Consider the following 23,068-nt stretch of genomic DNA (forward strand, 5'->3'; position numbering starts at 1 on the left):
ATTGTTAGTTAGGTCACTTGGATTCCTCCTGTTAATCTTTTTAATAAGGAGACTTCCTTTTGACTGAACTTTTAGAATTGGTTATACTAATCTTTTAGATGGTTAAAGCATATGCGATAGAGCCAAGCAATGACTGTCAAGGAAATATGACTTCTCTGTAGCAAATGCATTTCTTGCTGATCAAAAGACTACACCCTAAAAGTAGTCTTAAAAAAAAAAAAAGAAGCATAAAATAATGGTCTTAATGAAAAACAAGCCTGATGCTGCCTGTCTGGTGCAAAACACTTATTGACTTGACCTCATAATGTTAAATAAATTAAACAAGTATTTTACAATTAATTGTGTATCATTATCGCCAAAAGTAATTTTTATGACATTTTGCTAGGTCTTGAGGGAATTTAATTTATTCATGTCCCTGATTAAATCAAACCGCCCTGAAGCAGATATTGATTCATATTGCCAATACCATTATGAACATACATGGTGTGATCATTGTATTACCATAACGTCTGTAGGCAGGGTCAGGTTAGGATGATTACTGGTGCCTAGTACAGCAGCACAGTGGAAAATATTTAAGCAGTTTTGAAATGTAGTTTGTGCAAATAAATATATATATATGGAGCTTATATTTCTATAAATATTACGTTTATACACACATGGTTAAGTAAATTTATTTAATTTTGGCTACATCCATGAAGATATTTCAGGATTCCCAGCCAATTGTAACAGTAAAGAGACTAGTAGGTGCTATATACAGAATACTTCTCAAAAGTATTTGGGTTTTATGTGTATATTTGTTTTGTAAGGGACATTCAGCATGACAAATATACCCCTAGTCTTAGGTCGCTATGTTGTTCAGTAAAACTATTACCTCTGCTTTTCTTTCTGGGTTATACAAAATTTGAAAACAATTGCAATTCCTTAAAACCTATTCATGAGACACTTAATTGCATTTCACAATCCATTACTGTTTTGATTTAATATTTCCATTTCTGAACCTATTCCAATATCTGTGGTAAAGAAGACATTGTGGTTTCTCCTTCTGTTCTTTGCAAATGTCAGCTATAAAATATTTCTCCATGACAAAATAAAGTACACAGTCTCTTCTACTTAATTTTCTGCTCAGTTCTATCCATGCTATTTTTTACCTCTTCTTCTAACCAGTCATTGTACTGTACAATGGTGGACATTGCGACATCTGCACCTTTCATATAAAAGGTGATTTCTCCAGTAGATTCATCCTGCAATTTTAGAAAAACAGTAGAAGAAATATTTTGTCCGTATTGTTTAATCAAAATGACCGTATCTTCAAAGCAATCTGATTATACTTTAATACAGTAAAACAAATTTGAAATAGCCAATAGCAGTGACTATATCCCTTTAACATATACATAGCACCTTTCATACAAGTTCTCAAAGCACTTTAAAAAAAGATCAGCAAGATTTATTACCCAATTTAATTAATTTTATCCATAAAAATGTGCACATATTAGCCTGTTGGGGCATATTCACAACTAAAATCCACAAACTGATAGAATAAACTGACTGCACCACATTTTATACATCAAGGGAAACTGAGGAAGAGAGGCAATGTCCCACATTTTCAAAAAGTGATCTATAATTTTGGGGGGTTTCAGTTTTTGGGTGCCCAACTCTAAGGTCTGATTTACAGAGGTGCTGAACACTTACAATTCCAAATTAAGTCAATGCAAGATACAGGTGCTCAGCATTTTTGAAAATCAATCCTTAAATAGCTAAAAGTTGGTTGCTCTAAAAATGGAGGCAAAATTACAGGGGTCACTTTTGAATAGTGGGCTTAAATGATTTGCCCCAAAAAACCCAAAGTACATCAGTGGCAGAATTGAAAATAAAGCCTGGATTTCTTAACTCCTAGACCCTGTTCTAACTACTGGAAGGTTCTGCGTCTTTTGTGGTATACAGCACAAATACATTTCTGTATTAAGGCTGCCACCTTTCCCTCAGATACATAAGTCTTCACATTAAGATCATAAGTAGGGCTGCTGATTTTAGGTTTTAACTGATAACACTGACAAAACACTCCCAATTAAAAAATAAAATAAAAAATAAAACTGGTGTTTATCCAATGAACACTGGAAATGGTTATTTGTATCTAAAGGGCTATCTGCATGGAACAGTAACATGGAGCCCAGTAACAGGGGTGTGATTTATAAAACATTCATACTATGAAAAAGCCCTGAATTTTGGACACCTAAATAAAACTCAAAAACCGCTAAAAATAAATGAAGCCCTAAAGAAAAAAAAGAAAAACCGGAGGCCCTAATTATACATTATTATTTGTATACTATAAAATGCTGGCTAGGTGCTTTGAAAATGGAAAAAGGACAATATTCCCACCCAGAAGTGCTTACAATCCAGTTAGACAATAGAAAGAGGTAAGCTAGAGATATTGTATACTTCTTTAAGAAGTTGCATTGTATTTTAATGAAAAATAATTTGATACAATGATACAGTAATAAAGAGTTACATAATATCTCTCAAATTGTTATTCCACAATTTATAAATCACTTTCTTAATAAAGTCTAAAGATATTTTTGTGCAGCTGCACTTCCCCAAAAGTGACTGGTAATATAATTACCAATTAAACTTTATGACCACAAATCATTGCTAAACTTTTTGAAAAATACACTTTATTTTACAACCAGGTTCTAAAAATCAAAAATAGACAACAGAATTGCCAGCTTCTGAGCTCAGTCCTTTTGTTATCAAAGTATTTACAAAAACAATCCTAATTCAATTTATTCTTCCTTGTATTACTACGGAGTATTTTCGGTTGTTGTGGTTGAGGTTGTTTCAACATTTCCCTTAGGAACCTCTATTTCTAGCACTTTGGCCAGGATCCACAAAGGGACCTAGGTATTGCAATGCTGAGTGTTGCAATGCCTACCTTTCAGGTGCCTAGAAAATCACAGGAACAACACTGCAATCCACAACACCTGAAAATGGAACAGCTTCAACAGGAGAGACTGAGGGAGTCTTACATCAGAATATCCCATAGCTCACTTGTTAGACCATTCTCCTGAAGAGTAGGAGTCCCCTGTTCACATCATTTCTCCCCCCTCAGGCAGAGGGGGAACTGAAACTGAGTCTCCCATATCCCAGGCAATTGCTCTAACCACTGGGCTATAAGTTATAAGGTAGGCACCACCACTACCACCGGCCAGATTTTGAATAAGACCTACTCTAGTAGGCGGCCTCTGAGTAGGCCTACCTGATTGGACCCTGTACATCAGATAGGGGGGTGAATGCCCATCTTCCCCTGGTTTGTGGACCACTCTGGGGCATACAAAAGAAATAAATACCTAGAGGGGGGCAGCAGTGCACATGCCCAGATGTAAAAATCTTAGGTGCTTAGAGATTTTTTACCCTGAAAACTTAAGCACCTACAGAGTTAGGAGTTATGAAGATCATAGTGAAGACTAAAACTGGGACATGTGCCTCTAAACTTCAGACTTAGGGAATGTTTACACTGCAATTAGGCACATGGCTGGCCTGTGCCAGATGATTCGGGCTCGTGGAGCTCAAGCTAAGGGGCCTGTTTAACTGCAGTGTAGACTTCTGGGCTTGGAATTGCGCCCAGGCTCTGGGACCCTGTAAGATAGGAGGGTCCGAGCTTGGGCTGCAGCCCAAACCCGGAAGTCTACACTGCAATTGAAGAACCCCGCAGCCTGAACCCTGGGAGCCTGAATCAGCCCTGGGTTTTTAATTGCAGTGTAGACATATTCTTAGGCACCTAAGTACCTTTGTGGATCTGGGCCCTTGTGTCTTGGCCACTGTTGGTCATTAACTTGCCCCTGTATATTAAAGTACATTTGGTACTTGAATATTACTCTTAAATCTTGGAACGTTAACAGAACTATAATAGGTACAATGGGGAAATTAAAACTGGAGTTTTAGGCTGTGATTGTGGAAGCTGCTCTATGCATGAAGTATTGAAGTCAATGTGGTCCCATGTTGTTGGAGCGTTCCGCCTAAATGGAGCACCTTGCAGCAGAGACCTTGTCTTAATTTTCTAAAGAATCTTGTTGAATATTTTGTTGACAAATGAGTGTTATTTACAAACCTTCCAAGTTTTATATTTGAAAAGTTTACAAAATATATAAACTATACATACTTTGAAATGTCCACATTTATACTGAATAAACAGGTACACCGTTAAAAAAACCTCTTAGTAAAGTAAAAAACAATTTAAAGACTATTCAAAACATTTACCCGGACTATGATTCCCATGCGTTTGCTCTCAGATGTGAAGGGGAAAACTTGAAGAATATAATACGTCAGAATTTGTCCTCCTGGACTCTTCAGTTGCATTGAGGTCAGATCCCTGTTAACCAGAGTAAGACCAACACTCTCTGTCCATTGTACCAGCGCTACCTAAAGAAAAGCATGTTGAAGTGTTAAAGGTCAATTATACCCTTGTGTAAACTACACTAAAGTCAAACAACTGACTTCAGGTTAAGGATCAAGACTTTCCCTAAGACACTAAGAAAAACAAATCTCATGTACAGTGGTACAGAATTTAAGCACGGAAATATTTTTGTATAAGATGACAAAATAACAATAATGGTATGTGTATTTTTATAAACTCACTATAAAGCATATAAACAGGTTTATTTGAGTTTATTTCTCATACACAGAAAGTTATTCACTGAAAAGAGGTTGTACCATCATTAGAGTTTACTGTGCAGAAATACTTTTCTTTAACAGTTCTCATACTAAAATGGGTTGGTTTTACTAAAGGAATGTGTTCATTTAGAGTTAACAGAAGACATACCAAAGGGTGTATGCAAAACATAATACAATAAATAAATCTGTTTTCTACAATGTTCATAAAAACATTAATAAATAACCAATGAATACAAAATAATGAGAATAATTCCGTGTTAAACATTTTTTGTAACTTTGTGGTTTCATAGATGTTTACTTATTACAATTTTTAAACAGACAACATAAAGCTTGTATTACTTACTGTTTTTCAGCATATTGTAGTTACTTAAACTTAAAAGTTGATTACTTTTCTTATAAAATATACTATATCTGGGTTTCTGCCTAGTAAACCACATATGAAACAACCCTTTACAAATCTAGATCAACAAAAGTGCTTAGAAAAGTAGTCTATTTTCCTAAGGATGATGATGGGGAGGACTGCTGCATTGTACAAATTTCATAAACACTGGCTAAAATTAATTCCATTGCATCTTAAATACACACCCTAGGGAACTGCAAAATAATTGTTGAGAACTTCATATTTTTCCTCTAATGAAGCAGCAATTTTGAAAAGTTGCTAAACTTAGTAGCATGCTACTTACCTTCTGTTTTGTGCACAGTGTTCTTTACATACTGTGGTATCCTATTTTTCAATAGTGTTATAATGACCATTGGAATTTAGCCAAACGTTTTTAAGTTAGGAAACCTGCTTTATCACTCTTTGATATACAAAAACATTCCATATTCTTTTAATGGGTAATATATGCTAATAGATTTATCCTCCAAAATTCTACTCCTCTGCCCCCTCCCTATTTATCAAACCTCACCAAGGGCTGGATTAGGTGTTTAATTGCCTTTAAAAATCTAGCCCTAAGTTTTTAAGAATGAAACTGACTATTGTGCTGAGGGCCTTCATAAGTGAGTCCTTGTACAGGGCCTCTGCATTGGGGTCAATTTTGTTCCCAAAAGTTAAACCTAAACTGGCATAAAGCAGTACTGAAATCTTCAGCTGGCATCAATTGTCATAGCTCCATTGACTTCAGTGGAGTCATGACAATTCATGCCAGCTGAGAATCTGCCCCTAGGTGAGTAGATCACTTTATGTAGCCCCTTATGGGAAGTTAAATTAGAAGGAGGTGTCCGGAGTGCTCTGTCTAACAAACTAATACAGGATGTTGTCAGTGCCTGTAAATTCACTGTAGACACCAATAAATGAAAATATGGAAAAGAGATGATTACTGGAGGAGAATAAGAACATTTTAAAAACAACATTATTAGTTCCAAAATCACAGTGAAAGTCTATTAAAGATTTTCTTCTACAATAAAACTACCACATAAGCTGCAAATGATCCAATACTCCCAAGGTTAATTTTCAATTTTCACAGTGAAAGGTTACTATTACATTCTGACCTGTAAATTGCATCTTTCTGCTAATACCCTATCATCTCATTTGTGTCCCTTTGCAGCTAGGACTTAAGTGTTCTATATTTGGTGACTCACATCTGTTTATTATTTAGTTCATGCTTGGCTTCACAGACCATTTGAGTTAGCAGTTTGTAACACAGTCATTTTAGATTATACCTGGGCTACAACTCTATGAAGTTTGTTTAAAATTGATCACTAGTGGATCATAGCTGGATAATAAGGCACAAGAATCAACTCTGTGGGTGAAAGGCTTCAACTTAAGATAATCATGTTAACTTTACACTGGTACCAGCCAGTTAAAACATCTGTTTGACCAACAGGACCCTGACAGCATTGAGAATGATATTGTTAAGTCCTAGCTTCAAATACCCAGAGTTCTCTAACATTCCTAAGTTGATTCTCCAAATATTGTTCTGTGCATGTGTAAACAGGCTGTCCTCCTGCAAGATCTCCTCATGCCTGAACTAAAGGGCTAATTTCCATCAAAGGAATGGGGGTCCATGGGGAAAAAGTGTCAAACTCTTTCTGAAGACTTAAGGATTGCTGTACAAAATAACCAGCAAAGGCCTGGATCAGCTGCACAAAGGAATTCAAAGCAGAGAAGAATGCTTATACAGGGAAATAAATTTTACTAAATAGGACAGAGTGGGCAGCCTAGTCTCTAAAACAAAACAAAAAACCCCCATAAAAAAACAAAAAACCAACCCTCTCCCCCCAGCAGGCTGCAAATTATTTTAATTAGAGTTAGTCTTAGTTGTGTTGTGTTTTAACTTTACCATTTGAAGAGCTTAACCTCTCTAATATGCTTGATTTTATACTTACATCATTATAAAGCTGAACTGCTCTTTTCTATTTAGTGTTAATTTGAGGTTTGGCACGTCAAATGTTTTGGATCAGATAATTTGTTTCTTTAGAAAAAGTGGTAAGAATAAATATACACACTCAAGTTAAAAATGTATATAAATGTTAGTAGTTGAACCTTAAAAGGACACAAACTCTCTACATTTTACATATAAAGCAGACACCTTATTTGCTAAGATTTTTAAAAATAGGAGTCTAATCTTGGGCTCCTAAATTAATGTTTCTGCACCTAAGTAAGTGGTCTGATTTTCAGACATGCTGAACACCTGCATTTTCTTTTGATGTCAATAGGAGCTGCTTGGTTTTCATCACTTTTAAAAATCAGGCCACTAAATTAGTATCCTAACATTAGGATCCTATTTTTAAAAATTCGGGTGTTAGCATATGTTACAGATGTATATACATAGCATATTTAGCAAATATACATACTATATTTTGGCTAACAACTATGAGAATTTGGAGTTCTTATTTTGGGCACCACACGGTTCCCATATTTTCTGTCACAGCAATAAGAACACATTAAAAGTGACTAAAAAATAAAAACAAACAATATTTAAGTTACATTCCTTATTTCATACACTTTTGACTTATGAAAATTAGATTTGAATGCTATACTTGGTTTTGCTTTTTCAACATAACATTGGTTTAATATATATTTTTGAATAAAGAATACCTTTGTTAATACAGACATTTCAGTGCTAAAAATATGACGACCAGCTGCAAAGTGGGCGGGGAGGGGGAGATATACAGAAGTATTATTAGAAGAATAGTAGAATTGGCATGAATACTCTTAGGAAACAGCAGTAACAAATTCTTTACCACAAAATTATGTACAGATATTAGCTGTTAATATTTCCTAATAACAAGTTAAGAAAGATACTTAAAAAAAACAACAACTAAGCCTCAAGTCAACAATGTATTAGAGTTGAGGTTGATGTTTTTGATGAAATATGCATTATTCAAGATATGCAGGAGAATGAAACAGACCCAGCAACGGATTTTTAAGTGCAAAGCCTAGCCATTTGGGTGGGAGGAAGAGTCAGAGAAGCCTCATCTCTTTTCCTGTTTCATCTTCACAGAGGAACAATTTTCACATGAATTCTGGTAAGAAGAGGTGGGAGGAAGGCTTCAGAGCAAATGAACCTGTCTTTCCCTTCCCCTCTCAGGAGCTCAGGGAGCCTATCCAAACACCCACTACCTGCTGAGACCGGGAACACCTTTATAACCTGATAAGAATAATACATTTGTTTGTTAGTTCTGGGTGTTGCATAGGATTTCTGTTCTTAACTATTCCTCTCCACATTTTTATGTGGTTAGTTTTTATTAATGATATGATATTTAACTTGTGCTTATGCAGTTTTTTTTTTTTAAAAGGATGTTGTCTCATTGCCAAACCCTATGACTCCTTTGTAACACTCCAGCAATACAGAGTAGCTGGAAATGCAATATTTTGGTACAGTTGGTCAGAAAACCAAGTTTCCATTTTGAGGGACAATCTGACACTTTGAATTTTCCTTTAGTCCTGAACTGGGACAAAGTCAGTATTTTGAAATTTACCGCAGAATGGAAATTGCTAAATATTTCATTTTGGAAACATCAAAATAACTATCTTTTTTTATTTTGATAATGTCAAAACAAACTATAAACTACATATATAATAAAATATTAAAATAAATTAAAAGTCAGAACAAAAATAAATTCTAAATGAAATATTCCATTTTGATTCAAAATTTCAAATTTTTTCTGCTGGAAATTTTGTTGAAATTGACACATTCCTGTAAAATGTTTTAATTTTGAGAAAGTAGCATTTTCCAATGAAAGTAGCTGTTATAGTGAATTTTTTTCAGCCAGTTCTAATTTCTGGTTACCTGGAGATCCCCTGATGTTTCCAGTTCTAGATGACACCTCCCTCCCCTAGTGCTTGGCATAGCGGACATAACCAAGGAAGGGGGATATCTGGAGCACTGCTGTGTTTTGGAGTTCTCTAATTGCTAGAATGGCCCACAGGGGCTGTTACAATTGGTGCAAGGTAGGGTATGACCATTTTGAACTGGGGGTGTAATTTCCAGTTTGAGGAGACATACTCACATTAGCTGTGATCTAGCTAGTGTGCTAAAAGGAAGCATAGCCACGGCAGCATGAGGGACTAGCTGCCCTGAGTACATACCCATCTGAGACCCTAGGATGTATTCAGGGCAGCTAGACCCTCCCATGGCTCACATCACAGAAGCTACACTCTATGTTTAGTACACGAGCTCAACTAGCACTAACACAGGTATGTTGCCTTGAGCTGGGAATCATATTCCCAGCTCGAAGTGTACACATACTCAAAGAGATACCCTAAGGTTGCTATTACTTGCTTTAAGCACTGAATCAGAACACGCAACCACAGGACTGAGGGCATAAAGATGGCATATAGCTATCTTCCCTCTTGCTTGTCTCCCCTCTTCTCCCCACTTCCTTTTGGCCCTGCATTGTGAAGCACATGGTTGGATACAAGGATATAGCTCACTGCTTTGGGTTTTGCAACAGATTATATCTAGATGGCTTTCTATAACATAGTTAGATAGCTTGGATAAGTTCAGATAAAGTTGAGCTATGCATGTAAACTTTTGAATGGTGATCTGAATCAAACGTATCCAATACTGTAAAAAGTGTACGGTATATCTCAGATTTAAACTGTTGCCTCATCTTGGCAAAGAGAAAATACTAAGATGTTTCTTGAAACCACATTCAAATAGCTCTTCGGACAGAGGCATGTAACTACTCTACATCTTCAGATAATATTTGCTCAGTGTACTTTACAGCCCATGAACAAAACTCCACTTTCAGTTAAATCAGCATAAATTGCAAATAATTTCACTGCAGCCAACAGAGTTACTTTCAATTTACACAAAATCAACCTGCTATACAAAGGATACACAGGGTACACGTACACACCATTTAAAAATTAAGACTATTCTTTGAGACTAGGCGGATGTGGGGGAAGAATTTTTTCTCTAATACTGAGTGTTTCCAATTGTTCAAGTTATTTTCTATAAAGATTTTTGGGAATTCTTCCCACTTGTTCAGCAACAGTTCAGATGATTCCAATTAGCAGTGAAGAATACTCAGAGACTGAATTCCTGTTAATATTTACAAATGATGATTTAGTGATTCACATTTGTATTTTATGATTTTTAATTAGGAACAGTCATGGTTAAATATTATCAAATTATTAACTTAAAACGACAATCTGATCATCTGGGAAAACGGCAGTCAATATTCAAGATAGGGTATGGAGTAGTTATTCTTTGTGGGTCTCGAAGGTCATGGAAGTGATGGTTTTATGCTACTGAATAATTCGCTCTTCACAAATACATTGACAAAACAACACAATTAGTCTTGCTTCAATAAGCACACACACAAAAATGAATCAAACAATACAACATGTCTCATACATTACAGCTTTACTTTTGTAAACACAAAAGCTGCTTCACTATGGGCATATCATTTCTCTTTTCAAATGATCAGCTTTGTATCCTTGTAATTAATTTTAGCAACTCTGTTATCTCTTGCACATTAACATTTGAATGAGATGACTGACCATATCTTAATATAACATTTAAATATTCCAAATGTTGGAATTAGATGTTTGGGAGTATAACAATGCAGGAAAATGCATAACCAATAAACAGGTAGTAGATGAGAGTAAGCAGTCATTAAAAATCATGACATATCTATCTTTCTTGACCAAAGGAGGCCAAAGGTCTTGAAAGGCTCCTGTTCATAGCATGCCTCTGAATTACTTGGGTCTGTGACCTTTGTACTTTATTGCTCTATCTACTTAGTTTATATCCTTTTATGATTGTTCATTACATTAGATTAGCACGGGCTTTCCACAAGTGATGTGGACATACACTTATGACAGTTGAGCAAGAGTTGTTTTAGATTTTGTCAATGGCTTTCCCAGTGTGTACCCATTGTTTGCTATGCTGTAGCTATAGAGGACAGAAGTGACAGACAAATGAAACTTTCCACTTTTTCAGAGAAAATGAAATATTGATCACTTATCATAAGAAACAATGAACCTGGCATAAGTAGGGTTCACATTAAGAATACAAAATCAGTTATTTATCTCAGGCTACTCTAAGAGAATGACTACATATTTTATGGTGAATGTATCTACTCCTAAACGTGCATTTGTGTCACAATACCATATATAAATGGGATTGTGAAGAATTTCAAATGAATTCATCATGTCAACTCATTAAGTCTGTAATTTGTTTTCATTAGAATATTTAAATGTTTCCTGTGTTTTCCCACATGGAAGAACAGTTTATAGTTAAATTGTCTATAATTTTTCATGTAATGTCTCTTACGAAAATGACAAACACTAGATTATACAAGACAGAAGGCCACCAATAAAATAACAATCTCCAACAGAATACAATCACTCCAGATCCATAAGCAAAATCTAAGAGAGCAGAATTGTAATACTGAGGAAGTACAATGTATAAAACTGGTTAAGTCTGTTAAATGATAATGTTGTTTATTAACAAAATATGTTGTGATAGGTCAATGCTGAGGTTAAACAGAAAACATCAATTGAACCATTTTCCTAAATAAAGCTCCAGGGTGCAATATTCAGAGCACTTTATTCAATAAAAAATGCTTTTAAAATGGTACTTTGGTGATTGGGAAACATTGGCATCATCTGTCAACCTAACTGCAGGAAAGTTCAATAAGCTAAATAATGAACCATTTACATTATTTTCCTTAGGCTCCAGTGATTTGCAAACATTGCATCAATAGAGCTCTTTAAAAAATTATGATAAAGACCTCCTAGTCTTTCACTTTCCACTTCTTTTTGGTCATGCTGAAATGTTTACATTATTTAAATGTTTTTGTGGCTTCATAGTGATATTTTACCCAAAAGCAATATCCTATTAAATTAAAAGATACGTGTTTGATGTACTAATTTTACTAGTTTCAAAGAGAGGCAAATTAATTTTAAAAGATAAAAAACACTTAGGACTGTATCTTCAAAAGACGGTTGGTGAGTGATTTTGCTTCATTAGTTTGTAGTCTGAATTCTCAAGTTTGGGTGATTGAATACATGGCTCTCCTAAGATGTACAACTATGGCTCCTCTCCCTTAAAACCAGTCTACACCACGCCCCCTTCCAGCCTCAGATTGTCTTCCATTACTTTCCTTCTTCCTCTCCTCTTCAAACTGTGAAGTCTCATTCCTATGTGAGGCAACTCACACACACTCAACCAGCCAGTTATTTTGATCCAGTTCTCCTTCAACTGGAAAATCTCCCTTCCTGCTCTTCCATCAGCTTCCAGTCCTGTTCCTGAGCCACCTGGCCCAGCATCAACATTTTCCTATGGCCATACTCCCTGCTGCTCCTCTGAACCATATCAGTAACACAGGGCCTGCTTCTTCTACCCTTCGAGCCCAGCATTAATCCAATAAGCTCCTGATTTCCTTTCGACCCTCCATGTAAAATCCACCATTTGTCTTTTCAGCACCCATCAAACTGCTCTTCCTCTCTGCTAAGTCAAATTTCTATCTACCTTCAGAAGTCAAGCACTTTCACGCTATCCTCAAATTCTTACACTTGCCCCCATCCACTAGACAAAAGTGGAGCTGTGCTCTTTTACAGCAGGTTTTTCAGGCTCTACACACAACTTCCACATGGGCACAATTTGCAAAGGGTTACTATCTGGGTTTCTATTCCTCTGATTTAGGTCATTCTTTGTTTCCAGGGTCAAAGGAACGTTACATCCTTAGTCATCTGCTCTTTATATTTAGTTATTTTCTTATCTAAAAAAATCCATTTTTATTATGTTTTATAGTATCTTTCTCCCTCAGTGTATTGAGGTAGCCTAGAATATGATCCAACAATCAATATGCAAATATGGTAACACAAATTATATATTTATAATAAATTCCAAACATGACTGGTATGCATAAACACAATTTCTGCTTATCTCCATTCATCGAGATCACATACATTATGTAAACCCATAGAAATGCCTACAACTGATTGTGGATTATTGATTATATACCCAAAGCAGGATGTCTGAAATCCTACCTTGATTTTAATCTTAAGGAAAGGGATGAATGCCTTAGCCAGTTATCCATATAGGTTTATTTTACAGTTCCTAGACCCTATGGACAGTCATTATAGCATATGAAATTCCCACAAGCCATGCTAGTTGGCTCTATATGAAGTACTTGACAATAAATATAATGGGGACAAAGTTTCCTAAAAATACTATTTGTAATTTGTTTCTACATTGAAAAACTGTGACTTGAGGAGCTAGGATAGTGCTGGTATTTTATACGATGAAATATTTAATATTTATGTAACACTTATAGCAAGCACAGTAAAATATCCATTGCAGCCTCTAGGCACTATTAACACTTACATGGAGATATACCGATCTCAGAACTGGAAGGGACCCTAGCAGGACCAAGTACTGATTTTTGCCGCAGACCCCTAACAGGCCCCCTCAAGGATTGAACTAGGTTTAGCAGGCTAATGCTCAAACCACTGAGCTATCCCTCCCCCAATACATACTACTTTAAATATACAAATCATATTTGACTCCTCACGTTTGCTTATGGAGATCCAAATTAGGATAAAAAATATGCTACTTTGTATTTGTATTTCTCACAAAGGGTACAACTAATATATTTCTAACTGTCATTCTATGGGTCACTTCTATGGAATTTTGAATCCTGTGCCTTGTGTCACGCCCATGAATATATTCCTTTGAAGAATTTTATCGGCTAACATGGATAATACATTTAGGCCCTGATTCAAGAATGCATCCCTATTTAGCACAGCACTTAAGCATGTATTTAACTTTGATCAGATGCAGAGTACCATTGACATCAATGGGACTTGTGCTTAAGACTTAATTGATTGAAATGGAATTTAATCACATGCTCAAAGTTAAGCATGTGCTTATGTCCTTTCCTGAATTTGAGCTTTAATTTGTGCTGAACATTGTAAAACTTTGGCTAAATCCAAGGCTTTCATGTTGTCTACTGTTGCTTGAACTAAATGGTCTCTATGCATAGATTTTTTTTTAAATCCATTTGTGCACCTAATGAGTAGTGTCACCCACTGCTCCACTCATGTTTGTAAGGGGGAATCTGCTTCTTTGTCATTGTGAGTCTAGATTTGTAATCCTATAGAATGTCTGTTGCATGACTATATTCTGGAGCAAGGTCCTGAAAACCAATTTACATACCCAACTATTGATTTTTACAAGTGCAGTACTTTCATATCAAACCCACAAAGTTGATTCCACAACTTGACTCAGTCAAACAGTTAAGACCAACTCTAAGTACAGAATATCAGACCTTTCCTACATCAAATCAGCATATTATTTTCTTTCCTCCATGTGTTTGTAATAATCAACTTTTTTCGTGAAGAACTCCCCCCTCCACCAAAAAAATACTAATTCACTCAAAGTTCTGTTCTTTTGTTAAATACTTTTTTTTTTTTAGAAACTCAATGTTACTCACAAACTAAAACATTTTAACATGGCACACTAACCTCATCAGGACTAGAAGCCTGGTAAGTTCGATTTTCATCACTGAAGTTCTGATCCACTTCTGCATATTCTGTTTCTCCATTCACTCCAGCATGGGATTCATATACTGGGGTGACATTATGACACAAAGCAATAGCTTTCACTGCTTCATGTATCCGACTGCTGACAGTCTTGCGGACCTTGGGTGCTGAAGACTGCACTTTTCTGGAAGGTGTCGAGCTGGTACTGTTTCCACTAGATTGGGAATGCATCTTTAAAATATAATAAACAAACACCCAAGGCAATGAATAATGAATAAATCCAACAAAAGAAAGAAACTAGATGAATGTCAATGTACACCTGAAAAGTCACCCCTTGAAAACAACTGTATTGTGTTGCACCTTAGTGCTGATCTATACTGGCAGAGCAATTGCATATGCAGACACAACATCAACCTACTAAGCCTGTCTCTTTCCAGACCTATCACTCTCCTACTTTTTATGCATTTTAGTTTGAGTCTACATGCATTAGAGGAGCAAATGCATTTTTCAATAATCTGCTATCATCTGACAATGTATTATAATTATTCCATTCTAGTTTTACAGGTCACCTTTCACAGGACTTTAAAATACCCATTCAGTCAACAAAGTTAAAGCAGGTATCTAATGAAAGGGCATACTTAAAACAGCTTTTGCTTTGATCCCTGACACTGTGGGCCACAGAACTCTCCTCTTTTCCTGTAAATCCCTCCTCAAAACACACCTTTTCCTACAATCCTTTAAAATCATGAGCCTCTAATTCAGTCCTTTTAAATAATAAGAACTGCACTTTTAAGCCAGTAACTAACTGGATGTGAACGGAACCACCAAAAAAATGACAAGCTTTTTCTCTGTATTTCTTCCTTACCCCCTTTCTCTCCCATGCATGTTGTTTTCTCCCTTACAGTTCAGTCTTTTTGTGATAAATTAAGAATACAAGTTCTTTAGGACGGGGACTATGGCCAAGATTTTGAAAAGTGACTAGTGTTAGTGTGTACATCAAGTTTTAGGTGCCCAACTAGAAACATTTAAAAGGAGCCTGCTTTTCAGAGGGTGAATCCTCAGGACTTTCTGAAAATCAGGCCCCTTTAACATGTGTCTAGTTGGACACTCCAAAATGGAGATACCTAAAAATCACTAGTCATTTTTGAAAATCTTGGCCCATGTCTATTTCTTTGCCTCTAAAGCACAATACACACCTTTGGAACTATATACAAATTACTGAGTTTACATGTTAATGAAACATATTTCTATATGAATTAATCTAGTTCATGTAACAGTTGCTTTTACTTCAGCATGAAAATTTTCCTGGGTTGGGCAGGACAGAAAAATCTAACAATGAAAAAGCTACCCATTTGGCAGGTAGCAAAGAGAATAAGAGTATCCATTTCCCTTTAAAATCATGTTGCTGTTACAGTAACCAATTTAGCACCATAGTTTATGTCATACTCCAGCCATGCTCAGCTGAACCTAATTGCATTTATCTCTGAGGTGAAACAGATTATATTTGGTTATTAACCTACTTGGGAAGAGGCCTTTTTGGTCAGGTTATGAAATGATAACCTCCCTTCATCTCACCAGTACTATCAAACACTTTTCTGTTCACTTCAGAGTAACTCAGAAATTCTCTTTAGAAACCAAGCCTTTTTTCTCTCCCAACTGCATGTACTGATCTGCTGAACCGTGAACATTCTGCCCATCAAATTACAGTGCTGTCTAATAAAGGGTTTAACTTTCTGCTCATCTGGCACTGTTTTTCAGCTACTGCTTTAAACCTCTGCATTTGCATTCTGCTAACACTGATGGCATTACAGCTGCAAATAAATTAAGCTGATTTACTCCTTCTGAATTATGTTATGTTTATTGATGCTTGTATAATTTAATTTCACACAAATTCCATTAAAGATTATGCCCTCTATCACAAAATGCTTCCAGTGGGGAAATATAATCAGGTTATAATAGATTTGTGTGTTGCATTACAGTGGACCTACTAGACTATTGTCATCTTAATAATAAAAACAGAACACAAACAAGGGATAAAAATCAATGTCACATAAGAACCGGTGTCTGTCTAACTGGCAGCTTTTATTACCATAGCTTAAATAAAAAACCTCACAATACATTTCTGATTGAAACAACTGTTGAATAGTTTATTTTGTGTACAAGGGTTCCTTTATTTTCTGTTTGCAATAGTTATCAACATATAAAATAATTAAAATATTATTTAAATGTTAAGTTATAATACACAACACTGAAATACAGAAAGAAATTCTAGAAAAATAGCAAAGTTGCTTTCCGCCAGCTAGTAACTGCTAATCTGGATTTGGAAAATCCTTGTCCACACTTGGAAAAATAAACTAATTTTTCTTCTTCACTTTTTTTTTATTTCAGAGGTAAATGCTTCACAATTACAAATATTCAGTCTGTCGCATAGCAGCAAATATTAAAAGTTTATTACAATTTAAAATTAATAAGCTAATCTTTTAGGTAAGCAAACATTTATGAAGCATGCAGTTCTTTTTAATTAGAGATATTTTTCCCCCAAAAGTTAATTTAGTGTTTATGAATAGACTTCTAGATTAAAACTGTAGTTCAGTCTCCACTCCCAGTCAGCCCTAGGACTCTCTGCTGAGACTGACAACTGGAATTGTTTTGTTGTTGTTACTGTAGACACCTAACATGATCCACTAGGACTAACAATTCTTTTTACATAAGCCACCTAACAGCCATCAGATGGCAATGACTTTCAGTCACTGTTATTCTGGTCTGAATTTGGACTGTTGATCTTGAGGAACAAAAGCTCTATATCCCATTTCCAAGATGTATTGTTCCATAATAAAGCTATTTTTAACATAGATACCAGCTAAGTAAGCAGATATATTGATCAGGACATGCAGGAGAATAAAGATATAGTCAAGTGAATGGATTTAAAGCTGCAGTCCACAACTGTATTTGTTTTAATATTAAAGGGGGTTTGTCTACCAACCTCCTCCCTCGCTACCAGGTAATAACTGAGTTCAGTATGGTGTTAAATGGTCCCACACCACACAACCAAGGAACTCATAATTTACAGGGTCCATTAGTCCCCTCCTGGGTCCTGTGCTCAGATTTACCCTGGAGTTGGCCCCTTGGAGACCCTGGCCTGTACTGCACACCAGCCACCAATTGTGACAATGTATATTGACAGACACACAAGGTGGGTGAGGTAATATCTTTTATTGGACCAACTTCTGTTGGTGAGAGACACAAGCTTTCGAGTTACACAGAGCTCTTTTTCAGGTTTGGGAAAGGTATTCAGAGTGTCACTGCTAAATACAAGATCGAACAGATAGCTTAACTTAAGTAGCCAGCATATATTCTGGGACCATTCAAGGTGAAGTGACCCATCAACCCCCTGTAGTCATAGGACAAAAAAGGGGGGTTAGTGGGTTACAGATTGCTGTAATAAATCAAATCTAAATCTCTATTCAGTCCATGATTTTTAGTGTCTACCAAAGTTATGAATTTAAGCTCCCAGATTTGTCTTTTAAATGTGCAGGTTTCCTTTAAGGAAGAGGATTTATAAGATATAGAGTGATCGGTCTGTAAAAAGTGTTCACCCACAGGTGAAATGGCGTGTTTGCCTTTTATCATTTTCATGTCTGAGTTCATTTGAGTGTGTAGTGATTGTCTGGTTTCACCCACACAGTTATTTGGGCATTTAGTGCACTGGATGAGGTGCACGACATGTTATGATTCTATGTGTAGGACCAATGGATCGTAAAAGGTGTGTTGTCAGCGGTATTGATCATAGCACAGTGGAGATATGACTGCAGGTTCTGTGTCACATCTGTTGTTCTGGCAGGGTCTGGTGCTCCTTTGAGTTGGTGTATCCTGGTCTGTGGAGAGCTTGCTTCTGATGGTCAGCGTGGCGAGGTTGGGGGGTTGTTTGAATACTAAAAGGGAGGGAGGGATGTTCAGGAAAGATTTCTTTCAGAATGGGGTCACCATTGAGTATGGGGTATAGTTGTTTGATGATACCTTTCATGGATTCCAGTGTGGGGTTGTAGGTGACAACTAGGGGTGTATGGTCAGAGAGGTTTTTATTTCTGTATTGAAGCACATTTTCTCAGGATATTTGAAGGCCCAGTTCATGATGTGATCGTCTTCTCTAGTGGAGCGCCCTTGTTTGGTGAAGGTGGTTTTGAGTATTTTAAGGTGTCACTTATCCTGGACTTTCTCCTCGGAGCATATTCTGTGGTATCTGAGTCTCTGGCTGCAGATAACAAATTTCTTGGTGCGTTTGGGGTGGTTACGGCATCTGTAAAGGTAGGTATGGTGATCTGTGGGTTTCTTGTATATCGTTGTCTGTAGGGTTCCACTGCTGAAGCTGATCATGGTGTTCAGGAACTTGATGCTAGTGTGGGAGTGTTCCAGAGAGAGTTTAGTGGACGGGTGGTGGTTGTTGAAGCAGTGGTGGAAATCTATGAGGGAGTTTAAGTCATCTGTTCAGAGGATGAAAATATCAACTATGTATCTCAGGTATAAAATTGGCTTTGTGGTGCCTTTGTCCAGAAATTCTTCTTCAAGGTGACCCATGGAGAGGGAGCCCATCCTAGTACCCACAGTTTGGATAATGTTTGTTGTTGAATGTAAAATGGATGAGTTTGATGATTTTTGGGGGGTGAATAGCTGAATGTTGTCCATTGTCTTGTAATTATTTGAGGCAGACTGCTATGCCATCTTCGTGAGGGACGTTGGTATATACAGAAGTGATATCCATGGTGGCAAGGATAGATTTGTGGCTTATTGCAAAAATCTGTAACCCACTAACCCTCACTTTTGTCCTGTGGGAGGTAGAACTGTATTCCACTCACTTTTATGCTTACCCTAGCCCAATCTGTGTGTGTGTTCTGGGCAAGTGGAGAAAGGACAAGGAGGTGCTACAAGCATGCCTATCTCAAACCAGGGGTCTCAATGGGCCACTTCACCTTGAATGATCCCTTTGAGCTTGATTTAGTTGTGATGCTCTGAATATCTTTAACAGACCCGAAGAAGAGCTCTGTGTAGCTTGAAAGCTTGTCTCTCTCACCAACAGATGTTGGTCCAATAAAATTACCTTGCTCACTTCGTCTCTCTAATACCCTGGTACTCACAAAGCTACAACACTGCATATATTGACATTAACATTTATTAACCACTGCTCCCCCTCGTCTTTAAATTTTTTTTTGAAGGTACTTTCATCTTTCTTATCCTTTCCTACCAGGCCTCCATGATGCTGTGAGCACGGGGAAAAAAGACAAAACAAAGCCCCATAACCACCACCAAAATTGTGCCAATCTTGCCCAGAGAAGGAAAAGTATCTTTCTTGATCCCAAAATGGGATCAAAGTTAGATCCACAGCAAGCCTGGAAAACCAGCTCTGAAAACAACAAAATATAAGGCAAAGAGCAGCTTTCAGCAGCAAGGATGGTTGTTGTGTACCCAGGAATAATTAAACTCAGTGGGTGAGGGGAATGCATATGGATGTTCACTGGAGCCAATCTGCTTCCTTATGTTCCAGGGGTGAAAGTAACTTAAAGGACTTACTAGTACACTGGAGTCCTGAGTGGAGCATGGCCTCAACCAGAAGAGGCGGGGCCTTTCAAGATTTAAAGGCCCTGGGGCTCTGGCTGTGGCTGGGAGCCCTACGGCCTTTAAATCACCCTGGAGCTACCAGCTACAGAAGTGGCTGGGAGCCCCAGGGCTCAGGGATGAATTAAAGGGCCCGGGGTTCCGGCCGCCGTGGTGCTCCGGGCCCTTTAAATCACCACAGGAGCCCTGCCGCCGCTACCCTGGGGCGGCAGGGCTGGGACAGTGGAGGCAGGGCTCTGACAGTGATTTAAAGGGCCCAGGGCTCCGGCTGCTGCAGGGAGCCCCAGGCCCTTTAAAGCGCTGCCGGAGCTCTGGCAGTGGGGCTTGGGCAGCACTTTAAAGGGGCTGGAGCTCCGGGACCTTTAAATCCTCGTCCGAGCCTGGCTGCTGGAGCTTCGGTGGTGATTTAAAGGGCCTGGGCTCCCTGCAGCAGCTGGAGCCCTGGGCCCTTTAAACCCACCGGAGAAGCCGGTCCAGTCCGGCATGGCATACTAGCTCTTGCCAGTACCAGTACCGGCTTACTTTCACCTCTGTTATGCCCTCTCCCAAAATGGTTACTGGACAGCAACAGGAGGTGGAATTCTACTCCACTCTCCTTTGTGCTTGCCCTAGCACAATTTCCACATGTGTTCTGGGCAAGTGGAGAAAGGAGAAGGAGGTGCCAGAGGCATACCTGCCGCCAACCAGGACCCCAACAGGTGGCCATTCCCTTGACAGTCCAATCAACAACCTTTACCCCTCACACCAGAAAATGGGAAGGGGCATCATAGTATTCATAGTGATATCCACAATATCCCCTATTGGAGTGTACATGCACAATTTAGTTTCAAATGGGATACACACAATAAAATATACTCATTGCTGAATGTAGCTGGAATTATCCTGCAGGGACTCTAGCAAATACCCTGTTCTTAACTACGTTAGAAAAAAGTTGGGGAACCTTTCTTTTTTTAAAAAAAACCTTTATGCCTGTGTAATCCCTGTTAAGAAATTTAATAGAATATTCCTTTTCCTACTGCTTCCATCCTTATCCTTTTGACAAACTTTTTTTCTTTATTGCTTATGCAAGTTAACATGGCTTTACAATGTTTAGGTCTTTGTGATGAGTATCTTCAAAGATGTAATTAATCTCATCAGCATTGTTCTAGATACAGTGTTATCTTTAATTTGTGGTCAGTTTGCTGGATGGCTTTCTGTCTATGCTTCAGAGAAAAAATATTGAATTTTCATCAATTAATAGTACTAGATAGAGGAAGAGTTTGCTTCCTAGACAGACAGTGGGCTATGAAAGACGTTTGGAATCAGGCAGGAATTCCATATCACATTACAGTATATTAATTTTAGGGAAGGCCAAATTGTTGCCCGAAACTAGGACCCTGAGGATGCCCTGGGGGGGGGGGGAGGGAGTGTAAATGGAAAAACTTTCACATCTCAATTTTTTAGACCTAAAAAACATAGCAATGCCCCATCAACACTGAGAAAACCTGTTAATATAAAGGAAAATAAGTTATAAAATGAGATACCTGTGAATACGAATTGATAATGTGATTCTGAATTTCATCCATTGTGTCTGTCCCATAAGACACAGTACCCAGATGGAGGCGCTTAAATATCATCTCATTCTGAGTAAGTGTTCCTGTAATAAAAATATCAGAGTGATCAGGAAAAAGACAGTACTATGTAAGAGATTAGTTTGTAATATTTTGTCCCTTTGGGGGTGGAGTAAAGCAGATTATGAAGGAGTATCCCAAGAGCCCTGAGGACTTTTCCATTTTGTTATTTTACAGATATCAGTAAGTCATTGGCAGCTATTGCACTTGCTGACAAGGGGAACTGGAAAAGATCCCTTTGAAGCACATCAAGGCTATTCCTTAATGGCCAAAAGGGTTATCTTTGAGTGAAGCAAGCTGAGGGTCAGAGTAAGCTACCACGCTTTATTCCCAACTATTTACACTGACAGCAGGGGACTAATACTGGGACTAGAAATAAAGCTCAGGTATGTCACAAAACAGCAGAGAGCACCATCAAAAGGCAACAAAACAAGCCAAGTTAGTCCTTTTTTGGGTAAATTAGTCACCAGGAATTACAATCAGTTCAGTTAATTTAAGAAAATTAGTGCAGAAAAAGCAGGGTTACTCATCCTGGAGGAGTCACCATTTCCAACTTCAATTTGGAAGCAACATAACTGGATATTTGCCCCCACTGGATTGATAGAAATTATCTAGACCTGCCTCAAGCAGTGACATTTTCATCTCAAATGTAAGTGAAAGGTAGTGTTCAATATAATTTTTTTTTTTAAAGCAAAGGGGAAAGAAATTTCCCTTGGATTAGTCAAGGATGTGTGCTCAAATGAGCTACTGCTGGGAAATTAATGGGAAATTATTCCACAATGAGTATTCTCTGTTTCCTTCTTACTTTCTCCCTCCACATAACAGGGTAGATTTACTAAAGTGGTTGCATGTTAATGTTGCTGATGCTTTTGCCTTGGGTCTACAATGATGTAGGGTAGAGGACAAAAAATAATAATTCAATGCCAATATGTTAAAAAAGTGGGGGAGCTATTGGAGAGAAGGCTAAATTTACAGCTAATTTTTAGAAGACTGCATGGTTGTATCTAGTAATCAGCCTTAATGTTAGAAGTACTATAGCACTGTAGTGCCCAGAGAAGCATACAGATGTGCCTCATAAGAACTTTTCTAAAATTCAGAAGGGGTATAATGTCATGGTATGGGGAAGGACTAATTATTTTCCAATGACCCAGAGAAACGGCCAGGAGAAATCCAACTATGCTGAGGAAGCAGAGACACAAAACAGTCCATGAACTGGGAAAGATAGCGGTTTTTGGTGAAA

The 23,068-nt window shown here is 37.5% G+C and overlaps 1 protein-coding gene across 6 annotated transcripts in view; it reads right to left on the reverse strand.

The window, feature by feature from the left end:
• ATP9B (ATPase phospholipid transporting 9B (putative)) overlaps positions 1-23,068 on the reverse strand; it is a 301,811-nt gene that overhangs the window by 28,277 nt on the left and 250,466 nt on the right. For all 6 annotated transcript variants that reach the window (XM_039523932.1, XM_039523933.1, XM_039523931.1 and 3 more), the window contains 4 exons: positions 21,742-21,854; positions 14,591-14,839; positions 4,252-4,413; positions 1,149-1,241 (listed from right to left, as the gene is read on the reverse strand). In XM_039523932.1, coding sequence (XP_039379866.1) covers positions 1,149-1,241; positions 4,252-4,413; positions 14,591-14,839; positions 21,742-21,854 — 617 coding nt within the window. The remainder of the gene's footprint in view (positions 1-1,148; positions 1,242-4,251; positions 4,414-14,590; positions 14,840-21,741; positions 21,855-23,068) is intronic.

Source organism: Mauremys reevesii, linkage group 2 (genome assembly GCF_016161935.1).
Source record: "Mauremys reevesii isolate NIE-2019 linkage group 2, ASM1616193v1, whole genome shotgun sequence".
Lineage (NCBI taxonomy): Eukaryota > Metazoa > Chordata > Testudines > Geoemydidae > Mauremys > Mauremys reevesii.